This window comes from Erinaceus europaeus, chromosome 9 (assembly GCF_950295315.1).
Source record: "Erinaceus europaeus chromosome 9, mEriEur2.1, whole genome shotgun sequence".
Classification (NCBI taxonomy): domain Eukaryota; kingdom Metazoa; phylum Chordata; class Mammalia; order Eulipotyphla; family Erinaceidae; genus Erinaceus; species Erinaceus europaeus.
The window spans coordinates 109215-123118 of NC_080170.1; the positions used below are offsets into that span (position 1 = coordinate 109215).

General features: G+C 59.8%; 1 protein-coding gene across 1 annotated transcript in view; it reads right to left on the minus strand.

Moving 5' to 3' along the window:
- The window catches only part of GABRB2 (gamma-aminobutyric acid type A receptor subunit beta2), a 63804-nt gene that overhangs the window by 22704 nt on the left and 27196 nt on the right, over nt 1-13904 (minus strand). Inside the window, exon 5 of the mRNA XM_060197062.1 lies at nt 13210-13292. Coding sequence (XP_060053045.1) covers nt 13210-13292 — 83 coding nt within the window. The remainder of the gene's footprint in view (nt 1-13209; nt 13293-13904) is intronic.

Consider the following 13904-nt stretch of genomic DNA (forward strand, 5'->3'; position numbering starts at 1 on the left):
CCTTGCGCTTTGCGCCATGTGCGTTTAACCCACTGCGCCACCGCCTGACTCCCTTTAGGTTGTATTTATAAATGTCCACATGTCACCCAAAGTTAGGCAGAGAGGAGCAAGAAGAGCATGCCTGGAAGATTTACCCATATAACCCTCTCTCCCGGCACCAACTTCTCCCAGGAGCCCTCTGGAGTCCTGTCTGTGGCAACCTCCTCTCTGCTGTGGCCGAGGCCTCTTCCTCCAGGAAGTCTGTGCTCCCACCCAGAGGCTCTGTCCCTGAGGGGCTGTGTGGCCAGGGCCTTCTGGAGGGGCAGGAGAGAGCAAGCTGCTCAAGGAGGAAGGCCCAATGGATCAGGCTGTCTGCCATGGCACAGAAACTGCATCCCACAAGGAAAACAGCTGTGCCGAGGCCCATGGGTCACCCCAGAGAGGCAGAGACACCCAAGTCTCTCTCCAGCTCACTCTGCAGGCTCTAGGCCCAAGTCCACTCTCTCCAGCATGGAGAGCACATGCTGGAGCTGAGAATGCCCTGCTCAGATCAGGAAACAGTAGCTCCAGTGAGAACAACAGAGTCCACTTCTGGTAATGGGCTCACATAACATGAACCCCAATACTGAAACCATCTTACAGCTGAGAAGGACCTAGACAGAGTGTTTCTCTCTCACAGGGCGCCAGAATGGTCAGTGTGGCTCTCACTGGGTGTCAAGCCCTGGACAGAGTGGGTCTCACTGGGTGTCAGGCCCTGGACAGAGTGGGTCTCACTGGGTGTCAGTCCCTGGACAGAGTGGGTCTCACTGGGTGTCAGGCCCTGGACAGTGTGGTTCTCACAGGGTGTCAGGCCCTGGACAAAGTGGGAATCACTGGGTGTCAGGCCCTAGACAGTGTGGGTCTAACAGTGTGTCAGTCCCTGGACATAGTGCCTCTCACTGGGTGTAAAACCCTGGACAGTGTGGTTCTCACAGGATGTCAGTCCCTGGACAGAGTGTGTCGGACTGGGTGTCAGGCCCTGGACAGAGTGGGTCTCACTGGGTGTCAGGCCCTGGATAGTGTGGTTATCACTGGGTATCAGACCCTGGTCAGACTGGGTTAATGGGTGTCAGGCCGTGGACAGAGTGGGTCTCACAGGTTGTCTGGCCCAAGACTGAGTGTGTCTCACTTCGTGTCAGGACCTGGACAGTGTGGGTCTCACTGGGTGTCAGGCCCTGGACAGTGTGGGTCGCTCTGGGTGTCAGGCCCTGGACACTGTGTGTCTCACTGGGTATCAGGCCTGGACAGAGTGGGTCTCACTGGGTGTCAGGCTCTGGACAGTGTGGGTCTCACTGGGTGTCAGGCCCTGGAAGTGTGGCTCTCACTGGGTGTCAGGCCCTGGACAGTGTGGGTCTCATGGGTATTAGGACCTGGACAGTGTGGGTCTCACAGGTTGTCAGGCCCTGGACTGAGTGGCCTTCACTGGGAGTAAAGCCCTGGACAGTGTTGGTCTCACTGGGTGTCAGACCCTGAACAGAGTGGGTCTCATTGGGTGTCAGGTCCTGGACAGAGTGGGTCTCACTGCGTGTCGGGCCCTGGACAGAGTGGGTCTCACTGGGTGTCAGGCCCTGGACAGAGTGGGTCTCACTGGCTGTCAGGCCCTGGACAGAGTGGGTCTCACTGGGTGTCAGGCCTTGGACAGTGTGGGTCTCACTGGGTGTGAGGCCCTGGGCAGAGTGGGTCTCACTGGATGTCAGGCCCTGGACAGTCTGTGTCTCACTGGGTGTCAGGCCCTGGACAGTGTGGATCTCACTGGGTGTCAAGCCCTGGACAGAGTGGTTCTCACCGAGTGTCAGGCCCTGGACAGAGTGGGTCACACTGACTGTCAGGCCCTGGAGAGAATGGGTCTCATTGTGTGTCAGGCCCTGGACAGAGTGGGTCTCACTGGGTGTCAGGCCCTGGACAGTGTGGTTCTCACTGGTGTCAGGGCCTGGACAAAGTGGAAATCACTGGGTGTCAGGCCCTAGGCAGTGTGGGTCTAACAGTGTGTCAGTCCCTGGACATAGTGACTCTCACTGGGTGTAAAGCCCTGGACAGTGTGGTTCTCACTGGGTGTCAGTCCTTGGACAGAGTGTGTCTGACTGGTTGTCAGGCCCTGGACCTAGTGGGTCTCACTGGGTGTCAGGCCCTGGACAGAGTGGGTCTCACTGGGTGACAGACCCTGGACAGAGTAGGGTCACTCGGTGTCAGGACCTGGACAGCGAGGGTCTCACTGGGTGTTAGGTCCTGGACAGTGTGGCTCTCACTGGGTGTCAGGCACTGGACAGTTTGGGTCTCTTTGGGTGTCAGGCCCTGGACAGAGTGGGTCTCACTGGGTGTCAGGCCCTGGACAGTGAAGGTCTAACTGGTTGTTAGGCCATGGACAGTTTGAGTCTCTCTGGGTGTCAGGACCTGGACAGTGTGGGTCTCACAGGGTGTCAGGCCCTGGACAGTGTGGGTCTCACTGGGTGTATAGCCCTAGACAGAGTGGGTCTCACTGGCTGTCAGGCCCTGGACAGTGTGTGTCTCACTGGGTGTCAGTCCCTGGACAGTGTGGCTCTCACTGGGTGTCAGGCCCTGGACAGAGTGGGTCTCACTGGGTTTCAGGCCCTGGACAGAGTGGGTCTCACTGTGTGTCAGGCCCTGGACAGTGTGGGTCTCACTGGGTGTCAGGCCCTGGACAGTGTGGGCCTCACAGAGTGTCAGGCCCCGGATTGAGTGGGTTTCACTGGGTGTCAGGCGCTGGACAGTGTGGGTCTCATTGGGTGTCAGGCCCTGGACAGAGTGGGTCTCATTGGGTGTCAGGCCCTGGACAGTGTGTAATTCTTTGGGTGTCAGGCCCTGGACAGAGTGGGTCTCACTGAGTGTCAGGCAGTGGACAGTTAGGGTCTCTGGGTGTCAGGCCCAGGACAGTGTGGGTCTCACAGGGTGTCAGGCCCTGGACATAGTGGCCCTCACTGTGTGTAAAGCCCTGGACAGTGTGGGTCTCACTGGGTGTCAGGCCCTGGACAGAGTGGGTCTCATTGGGTGTCAGGCCCTGGACAGTGTGTAATTCTTTGGGTGTCAGGCCCTGGACAGAGTGGGTCTCACTGAGTGTCAGGCACTGGACAGTGAGTGTCTCACTGGCTGTCAGGCCTTGGACAGTGTGGCTCTCAATGGGTGTCAGGCAGTGGACAGTTAGGGTCTCTGGGTGTCAGGCCCAGGACAGTGTGGGTCTCACAGGGTGTCAGGCCCTGGACATAGTGGCCCTCACTGTGTGTAAAGCCCTGGACAGTGTGGGTCTCACTGGGTGTCAGGCCCTGGATAGAGAGGGTCTCACTGGGTGTCAGGAATTGGAGAGTCAGTCTCAATAGGTGTCAAGCCCTGAGCAGAGTGGGTCTCATTGGGGTAAGGCCCTGGACATAGTGGCTCTCACTGGGTGTCAGGCCCTGGACAGAGTGGGTCTCATTGGGTGTCAGGCCCTGGACAGACTGGGTCTCCCTGGGTGTCAGGCCCTGGACAGTGTGGGTCTCACTGGGTGTCAGGCCCTTGACAGAGTGGGTCTCCCTGGGTGTCAGGCCCTAGACAGTGTGAGTCTCACTGGGTGTCAGGCCCTGGACAGAGTGGGTCTCACTGCGTGTCAGGCCCTGGACAGAGTGGCTCTCACTGGGTTTCAGACCCTAGACATAGTGGCCCTCACTTGGTATAAAGCCCTGCACAGAGTGGGTCTCACTGGGTGTCAGGCCCTGGACAGAGTGGGTCTCACTGGTCATCAGGCCCTGGACAGTGTGGGTCTCACTTGGTGTCAGGCCATGGACAGAGTGGGTTTCACTTGTTGTCAGGTCCTCGACACTGTGGGTCTCTCCGGGTGTCAGGCTCTGGACAGTGTGAGTCTCACTGGGTGTCTGGCCCTGGACAGTGTGGGTCTCACAGGGTGTCAGGCTCTGGACAGTGTGGGTCTCACTTGGTGTCAGGCCCTGGACAGAGTGGGTCTCACATGGGTGTCAGGCCCTGGACAGTTTGGGTCTCTCTGGGTGTCAGGACTTGGACAGTGTGGGTCTCACAGGGTGTCAGGCACTGGACATAGTGGCCCTCACTGGGTGTATAGCCCTGGAAAATGTGGGTCTCCCTGGGTTCAGGCCCTGGACAGAGAGGGTCTCACTGGGTGTCAGGCCCTGGATAGTGTGGGTCTCACAGGGTGTCAGGCCCTGGACAGTGTGAGTCTCACTGGCTGTCAGGCCCTGGACAGAGTCGCTCTCACTGGGTGTCAGTCCCTGGACAGAGTGGGTCTCACTGGGTGTCAGGCCCTGGACAGTGTGGTTCTCACAGGGTGTCAGGCCCTGGACAAAGTGGGAATCACTGGGTGTCAGGCCCTAGACAGTGTGGGTCTAACAGTGTGTCAGTCCCTGGACATAGTGCCTCTCACTGGGTGTAAAACCCTGGACAGTGTGGTTCTCACAGGATGTCAGTCCCTGGACAGAGTGTGTCGGACTGGGTGTCAGGCCCTGGACAGAGTGGGTCTCACTGGGTGTCAGGCCCTGGATAGTGTGGTTATCACTGGGTATCAGACCCTGGTCAGACTGGGTTAATGGGTGTCAGGCCGTGGACAGAGTGGGTCTCACAGGTTGTCTGGCCCAAGACTGAGTGTGTCTCACTTCGTGTCAGGACCTGGACAGTGTGGGTCTCACTGGGTGTCAGGCCCTGGACAGTGTGGGTCGCTCTGGGTGTCAGGCCCTGGACACTGTGTGTCTCACTGGGTATCAGGCCTGGACAGAGTGGGTCTCACTGGGTGTCAGGCTCTGGACAGTGTGGGTCTCACTGGGTGTCAGGCCCTGGAAGTGTGGCTCTCACTGGGTGTCAGGCCCTGGACAGTGTGGGTCTCATGGGTATCAGGACCTGGACAGTGTGGGTCTCACAGGTTGTCAGGCCCTGGACTGAGTGGCCTTCACTGGGAGTAAAGCCCTGGACAGTGTTGGTCTCACTGCGTGTCGGGCCCTGGACAGAGTGGGTCTCACTGGGTGTCAGGCCCTGGACAGAGTGGGTCTCACTGGCTGTCAGGCCCTGGACAGAGTGGGTCTCACTGGGTGTCAGGCCTTGGACAGTGTGGGTCTCACTGGGTGTGAGGCCCTGGGCAGAGTGGGTCTCACTGGATGTCAGGCCCTGGACAGTCTGTGTCTCATTGGGTGTCAGGCCCTGGACAGTGTGGATCTCACTGGGTGTCAAGCCCTGGACAGAGTGGTTCTCACCGAGTGTCAGGCCCTGGACAGAGTGGGTCACACTGACTGTCAGGCCCTGGAGAGAATGGGTCTCATTGTGTGTCAGGCCCTGGACAGAGTGGGTCTCACTGGGTGTCAGGCCCTGGACAGTGTGGTTCTCACTGGTGTCAGGGCCTGGACAAAGTGGAAATCACTGGGTGTCAGGCCCTAGGCAGTGTGGGTCTAACAGTGTGTCAGTCCCTGGACATAGTGACTCTCACTGGGTGTAAAGCCCTGGACAGTGTGGTTCTCACTGGGTGTCAGTCCTTGGACAGAGTGTGTCTGACTGGTTGTCAGGCCCTGGACCTAGTGGGTCTCACTGGGTGTCAGGCCCTGGACAGAGTAGGTCTCACTGGGTGACAGACCCTGGACAGAGTAGGGTCACTTGGTGTCAGGACCTGGACAGCGAGGGTCTCACTGGGTGTTAGGTCCTGGACAGTCTGTGTCTCACTGGGTGTCAGGCACTGGACAGTTTGGGTCTCTTTGGGTGTCAGGCCCTGGACAGAGTGGGTCTCACTGGGTGTCAGGCCCTGGACAGTGAAGGTCTAACTGGTTGTTAGGCCATGGACAGTTTGAGTCTCTCTGGGTGTCAGGACCTGGACAGTGTGGGTCTCACAGGGTGTCAGGCCCTGGACAGTGTGGGTCTCACTGGGTGTATAGCCCTAGACATAGTGGGTCTCACTGGCTGTCAGGCCCTGGACAGTGTGTGTCTCACTGGGTGTCAGTCCCTGGACAGTGTGGCTCTCACTGGGTGTCAGGCCCTGGACAGAGTGGGTCTCACTGGGTTTCAGGCCCTGGACAGAGTGGGTCTCACTGTGTGTCAGGCCCTGGACAGTGTGGGTCTCACTGGGTGTCAGGCCCTGGACAGTGTGGGTCTCACAGAGTGTCAGGCCCCGGATTGAGTGGGTTTCACTGGGTGTCAGGCGCTGGACAGTGTGGGTCTCATTGGGTGTCAGGCCCTGGACAGAGTGGGTCTCATTGGGTGTCAGGCCCTGGACAGTGTGTAATTCTTTGGGTGTCAGGCCCTGGACAGAGTGGGTCTCACTGAGTGTCAGGCAGTGGACAGTTAGGGTCTCTGGGTGTCAGGCCCAGGACAGTGTGGGTCTCACAGGGTGTCAGGCCCTGGACATAGTGGCCCTCACTGTGTGTAAAGCCCTGGACAGTGTGGGTCTCACTGGGTGTCAGGCCCTGGACAGAGTGGGTCTCATTGGGTGTCAGGCCCTGGACAGTGTGTAATTCTTTGGGTGTCAGGCCCTGGACAGAGTGGGTCTCACTGAGTGTCAGGCACTGGACAGTGAGTGTCTCACTGGCTGTCAGGCCTTGGACAGTGTGGCTCTCAATGGGTGTCAGGCAGTGGACAGTTAGGGTCTCTGGGTGTCAGGCCCAGGACAGTGTGGGTCTCACAGGGTGTCAGGCCCTGGACATAGTGGCCCTCACTGTGTGTAAAGCCCTGGACAGTGTGGGTCTCACTGGGTGTCAGGCCCTGGACAGAGTGGGTCTCATTGGGTGTCAGGCCCTGGACAGTGTGTAATTCTTTGGGTGTCAGGCCCTGGACAGAGTGGGTCTCACTGAGTGTCAGGCACTGGACAGTGAGTGTCTCACTGGCTGTCAGGCCTTGGACAGTGTGGCTCTCAATGGGTGTCAGGCAGTGGACAGTTAGGGTCTCTGGGTGTCAGGCCCAGGACAGTGTGGGTCTCACAGGGTGTCAGGCCCTGGACATAGTGGCCCTCACTGTGTGTAAAGCCCTGGACAGTGTGGGTCTCACTGGGTGTCAGGCCCTGGATAGAGAGGGTCTCACTGGGTGTCAGGAATTGGAGAGTCAGTCTCAATAGGTGTCAAGCCCTGAGCAGAGTGGGTCTCATTGGGGTAAGGCCCTGGACATAGTGGCTCTCACTGGGTGTCAGGCCCTGGACAGAGTGGGTCTCATTGGGTGTCAGGCCCTGGACAGACTGGGTCTCCCTGGGTGTCAGGCCCTGGACAGTGTGGGTCTCACTGGGTGTCAGGCCCTTGACAGAGTGGGTCTCCCTGGGTGTCAGGCCCTAGACAGTGTGAGTCTCACTGGGTGTCAGGCCCTGGACAGAGTGGGTCTCACTGCGTGTCAGGCCCTGGACAGAGTGGCTCTCACTGGGTTTCAGACCCTAGACATAGTGGCCCTCACTTGGTATAAAGCCCTGCACAGAGTGGGTCTCACTGGGTGTCAGGCCCTGGACAGAGTGGGTCTCACTGGTCATCAGGCCCTGGACAGTGTGGGTCTCACTTGGTGTCAGGCCATGGACAGAGTGGGTTTCACTTGTTGTCAGGTCCTCGACACTGTGGGTCTCTCCGGGTGTCAGGCTCTGGACAGTGTGAGTCTCACTGGGTGTCTGGCCCTGGACAGTGTGGGTCTCACAGGGTGTCAGGCTCTGGACAGTGTGGGTCTCACTTGGTGTCAGGCCCTGGACAGAGTGGGTCTCACATGGGTGTCAGGCCCTGGACAGTTTGGGTCTCTCTGGGTGTCAGGACTTGGACAGTGTGGGTCTCACAGGGTGTCAGGCACTGGACATAGTGGCCCTCACTGGGTGTATAGCCCTGGAAAATGTGGGTCTCCCTGGGTTCAGGCCCTGGACAGAGAGGGTCTCACTGGGTGTCAGGCCCTGGATAGTGTGGGTCTCACAGGGTGTCAGGCCCTGGACAGTGTGAGTCTCACTGGCTGTCAGGCCCTGGACAGAGTCGCTCTCACTGGGTGTCAGTCCCTGGACAGAGTGGGTCTCACTGGGTGTCAGGCCCTGGACAGTGTGGTTCTCACAGGGTGTCAGGCCCTGGACAAAGTGGGAATCACTGGGTGTCAGGCCCTAGACAGTGTGGGTCTAACAGTGTGTCAGTCCCTGGACATAGTGCCTCTCACTGGGTGTAAAACCCTGGACAGTGTGGTTCTCACAGGATGTCAGTCCCTGGACAGAGTGTGTCGGACTGGGTGTCAGGCCCTGGACAGAGTGGGTCTCACTGGGTGTCAGGCCCTGGATAGTGTGGTTATCACTGGGTATCAGACCCTGGTCAGACTGGGTTAATGGGTGTCAGGCCGTGGACAGAGTGGGTCTCACAGGTTGTCTGGCCCAAGACTGAGTGTGTCTCACTTCGTGTCAGGACCTGGACAGTGTGGGTCTCACTGGGTGTCAGGCCCTGGACAGTGTGGGTCGCTCTGGGTGTCAGGCCCTGGACACTGTGTGTCTCACTGGGTATCAGGCCTGGACAGAGTGGGTCTCACTGGGTGTCAGGCTCTGGACAGTGTGGGTCTCACTGGGTGTCAGGCCCTGGAAGTGTGGCTCTCACTGGGTGTCAGGCCCTGGACAGTGTGGGTCTCATGGGTATCAGGACCTGGACAGTGTGGGTCTCACAGGTTGTCAGGCCCTGGACTGAGTGGCCTTCACTGGGAGTAAAGCCCTGGACAGTGTTGGTCTCACTGCGTGTCGGGCCCTGGACAGAGTGGGTCTCACTGGGTGTCAGGCCCTGGACAGAGTGGGTCTCACTGGCTGTCAGGCCCTGGACAGAGTGGGTCTCACTGGGTGTCAGGCCTTGGACAGTGTGGGTCTCACTGGGTGTGAGGCCCTGGGCAGAGTGGGTCTCACTGGATGTCAGGCCCTGGACAGTCTGTGTCTCATTGGGTGTCAGGCCCTGGACAGTGTGGATCTCACTGGGTGTCAAGCCCTGGACAGAGTGGTTCTCACCGAGTGTCAGGCCCTGGACAGAGTGGGTCACACTGACTGTCAGGCCCTGGAGAGAATGGGTCTCATTGTGTGTCAGGCCCTGGACAGAGTGGGTCTCACTGGGTGTCAGGCCCTGGACAGTGTGGTTCTCACTGGTGTCAGGGCCTGGACAAAGTGGAAATCACTGGGTGTCAGGCCCTAGGCAGTGTGGGTCTAACAGTGTGTCAGTCCCTGGACATAGTGACTCTCACTGGGTGTAAAGCCCTGGACAGTGTGGTTCTCACTGGGTGTCAGTCCTTGGACAGAGTGTGTCTGACTGGTTGTCAGGCCCTGGACCTAGTGGGTCTCACTGGGTGTCAGGCCCTGGACAGAGTAGGTCTCACTGGGTGACAGACCCTGGACAGAGTAGGGTCACTTGGTGTCAGGACCTGGACAGCGAGGGTCTCACTGGGTGTTAGGTCCTGGACAGTCTGTGTCTCACTGGGTGTCAGGCACTGGACAGTTTGGGTCTCTTTGGGTGTCAGGCCCTGGACAGAGTGGGTCTCACTGGGTGTCAGGCCCTGGACAGTGAAGGTCTAACTGGTTGTTAGGCCATGGACAGTTTGAGTCTCTCTGGGTGTCAGGACCTGGACAGTGTGGGTCTCACAGGGTGTCAGGCCCTGGACAGTGTGGGTCTCACTGGGTGTATAGCCCTAGACATAGTGGGTCTCACTGGCTGTCAGGCCCTGGACAGTGTGTGTCTCACTGGGTGTCAGTCCCTGGACAGTGTGGCTCTCACTGGGTGTCAGGCCCTGGACAGAGTGGGTCTCACTGGGTTTCAGGCCCTGGACAGAGTGGGTCTCACTGTGTGTCAGGCCCTGGACAGTGTGGGTCTCACTGGGTGTCAGGCCCTGGACAGTGTGGGTCTCACAGAGTGTCAGGCCCCGGATTGAGTGGGTTTCACTGGGTGTCAGGCGCTGGACAGTGTGGGTCTCATTGGGTGTCAGGCCCTGGACAGAGTGGGTCTCATTGGGTGTCAGGCCCTGGACAGTGTGTAATTCTTTGGGTGTCAGGCCCTGGACAGAGTGGGTCTCACTGAGTGTCAGGCAGTGGACAGTTAGGGTCTCTGGGTGTCAGGCCCAGGACAGTGTGGGTCTCACAGGGTGTCAGGCCCTGGACATAGTGGCCCTCACTGTGTGTAAAGCCCTGGACAGTGTGGGTCTCACTGGGTGTCAGGCCCTGGACAGAGTGGGTCTCATTGGGTGTCAGGCCCTGGACAGTGTGTAATTCTTTGGGTGTCAGGCCCTGGACAGAGTGGGTCTCACTGAGTGTCAGGCACTGGACAGTGAGTGTCTCACTGGCTGTCAGGCCTTGGACAGTGTGGCTCTCAATGGGTGTCAGGCAGTGGACAGTTAGGGTCTCTGGGTGTCAGGCCCAGGACAGTGTGGGTCTCACAGGGTGTCAGGCCCTGGACATAGTGGCCCTCACTGTGTGTAAAGCCCTGGACAGTGTGGGTCTCACTGGGTGTCAGGCCCTGGATAGAGAGGGTCTCACTGGGTGTCAGGAATTGGAGAGTCAGTCTCAATAGGTGTCAAGCCCTGAGCAGAGTGGGTCTCATTGGGGTAAGGCCCTGGACATAGTGGCTCTCACTGGGTGTCAGGCCCTGGACAGAGTGGGTCTCATTGGGTGTCAGGCCCTGGACAGACTGGGTCTCCCTGGGTGTCAGGCCCTGGACAGTGTGGGTCTCACTGGGTGTCAGGCCCTTGACAGAGTGGGTCTCCCTGGGTGTCAGGCCCTAGACAGTGTGAGTCTCACTGGGTGTCAGGCCCTGGACAGAGTGGGTCTCACTGCGTGTCAGGCCCTGGACAGAGTGGCTCTCACTGGGTTTCAGACCCTAGACATAGTGGCCCTCACTTGGTATAAAGCCCTGCACAGAGTGGGTCTCACTGGGTGTCAGGCCCTGGACAGAGTGGGTCTCACTGGTCATCAGGCCCTGGACAGTGTGGGTCTCATTGGTGTCAGGCCCTGGCCAGAGTGTGTCTCACAGGGTTTCAGACCCTGGACAGAGTGGCTCTCACTGAGTGTCCGACCCTGGACAGAGTGTGTCTCACAGGGTGTCAGGCCCTGGACAAAGTATGTCTCCCTGGGTGTCAGGTCCTGGACAGACTGGGTCTCACTGGGTGTCAGGCCTTGGAGAGTGGGTCTCACTAAGTGTCAAGCCCTGGGCAGAGTGGGTCTCACTGGGTGTCAGGCCCTGGACAGAGTGGGTCTCAAAGGGTGTCAGGCCCTGGACAGAGTGGGTCTCACTACCTGTCAGGCCCTGGACAGTGTGGGTCTCACAGGGTGTCATGCCCTGGACAGAGTGGGTCTCACTGGGTGTCAGGCCCTGGACAGTGTAGGTCTCACTGGGTGTCAGGCCCTGGACAAGGTGGGTCTCACTGGGTGTCAGGCCCTGGGCAGAGTGGGTTTCACTGGGTGTCAGGCCCTGGACAGAGTGGGTCTCACTGGGTGTCAGCCCCTGGACAGAGTGGGTCTCACTGGGTGTCAGGCCCTGGACTGAGTGGCTCTCACTGGGTTTCAGGCCGTGGACAGAGTGGCTCTCACTGGGTGTCAGGCCCTGGACAGAGTGGGTCTCACTGGGTGTCAGGCCCTGGACAGAGTGGTTCTCACTGGGTGTCAGGCCCTGGACATAGTGCCTCTTACTAGTTGTCAGGCTCTGGACATAGTGGGTCTCACTGTGTGTCCGACCCTGGACAGTGTTGGTCTCACAGGGTGTCAGGCCCTGGACAGAGTGGGTCTCACTGGCTGTCAGGCCCTGGACTAGTGGGTCTCACTGGGTGTCAGGCCCTGGACAGAGTGGATCTCACAGGTCGTCCGGTCCTGGACAGACTGGCTCTCACTGCCTGTCAGGCTTGGACAGTGTGTTTCACAGGGTGTCAGTCCGTGGCCAGAGTTGCTCTCACTGGGTGTCAGGTCCTGGACAGAGTGTGTCTCATTAATGGGCTTCCGTCCCTGGACAGCATGGCTCCCTGGGTGACAGTCCCCAGTGTCCTCCTAGACCTGCTCTATCAGTTGAATGTAGCCAGTATCAGCAGTGACTACTCTTGCAAGGCAGCTGACTGGGAACAGGCTTCTTCCTGCATCACCCCCACTCAGTGCTCCCTCACTCTACTCTCCATCCCAGGAGTACTGTGAGAGCAGACCTTAGCAGAGAGAATCTGTCCAGGGAGTATGGGAGGGGTTCTAGGGAAAGCTCAGGGACTGCACGTCTCCTGAGAGGCTGCAGGGATGCTGACACCAGAGCCAGCAGTGTCTGAGTAGGCAGAGGGGTGTGGGCAGGCAGTTGGCCCAGGGAGCCAGGCTGGGTGGATAGGCAGACTGGCCCAGGGAGCCAGGCAGGGTTGGGCGGGTAGGCAGACTGGCCCAGGGGAGCCAGGCAGGGCTGGGTAGGCAGACTGACCCAGGGGAACCAGGCAGGGCTGGGTAGATGGGCAGACTGGCCCAGGGGAGCCAGGCAGGGCTGGGTAGGCAGACTGGCCCAGGGGAGCCAGGCAGGGCTGGGTAGATGGGCAGACTGGCCCAGGGGAGCCAGGCAGGGCTGGGTGGGCAGACAGACTGGCCCAGGGGAGCCAGGCAGGGCTGGGTGGGCAGACAGACTGGCCCAGGGAGCCAGGCTGAGTGGATGGGTAGACTGGCCGAGGGGAGCCAGGTAGGGCTGGGTGGGCAGACAGACTGGCTCAGGGGAGCCAGGCTGGGTGGGTAGACAGACTGGCCCAGGGGAGCCAGGTAGGGCTGGGTGGGTAGGCAGACTGGCCCAGGGAGCCATGCAGGGCTGGGCGGGTAGGCAGACTGGCCCAGGGAGTCAGGCTGGGTAGATTGGCAGACTGGCCCAGGGGAGCCAGGCAGGGCTGGGTAGATGGGCAGACTGGCCCAGGGGAGCCAGGCAGGGTTGGGTGGGTAGGCAGACTGGCCCAGGGGAGCCAGGCAGGGCTGGGTGGGCAGAAAGACTGGCCCAGGGGAGCCAGGCAGGGCTGGGTGGGCAGGCAGACTGGCCCAGGGGAGCCAGGCAGGGCTGGGTGGGCAAACAGACTGGCCTAGGGGAGCCAGGCAGGGCTGGGTGGGCAGACAGACTGGCCCAGGGGAGCCAGCAGGGGCCGGGCAGGCAGCTGGTTCAGGGAGCCCATCAGGACTGGGTGGACAGGCAGACTGGCTCACAGCTCTTGATCTTCAGGAAGCAGCCCACCCCCAGCCCCACCTCTGTCCTCCTACAGGCCCCCATCCATCTCCCCTGGTCCCTGTCACCCAACAGCACTCACAGCTCTCAATCTCAAGGGTGCAGTTCTGCTCATCCAGTGGGTACCTGCGTAGGTCCATCATGCAGGCCGCTGTGGTGGTGATCCTGGGGGAGAGGACACTGAGTGGGTCCAGGAGCCAGGCCACATCTTGGCAACCGCATGAAGCCTCAGTTTGTCTGAGACAACTTCAGACAACTACCCCTCAGCTCCAGGGTGAGGGGACCCCTCTGCATTCAGAGCCCCAGGACTCCTTCAGATGCCCCCAGATGCTGGGTGAGGGGACCCCACTGCGTTTAGAGCTCCAGGACTCCTTCAGATGCCCCCAGATGCTGGGTGAGGGGACCCCACTGCATTCAGAGCCCCAGGACTCCTTCAGATGCCCCCAGATGCTGGGTGAGGGGACCCCACTGCACTCAGTGCATGGCCTCTCCCCATGATGCTGGGAGCGGGAGTCTCAGCAGAGCCTGTCCCATCCCTCTCAGGCTGGGAGACTGGTGTTTCTCACCCTTGGCCCTCAGGGGAGACAGAGTCCAGGAAAAACACCCCAGGTGAGGAGGAGCTGAGCAGGCTGAGAAACCAGGCCATGCCATTATCCAGGCCAGGACCCAGGCTGCAGGGTCAGTGGCCACCTGGAGGGGTGGACGGCTCCCCTATCCACAGTGATGCTCTCTGGCCAGGGCTCTACCTATACAAGCCCCATCATCTCCCCTGCAGAC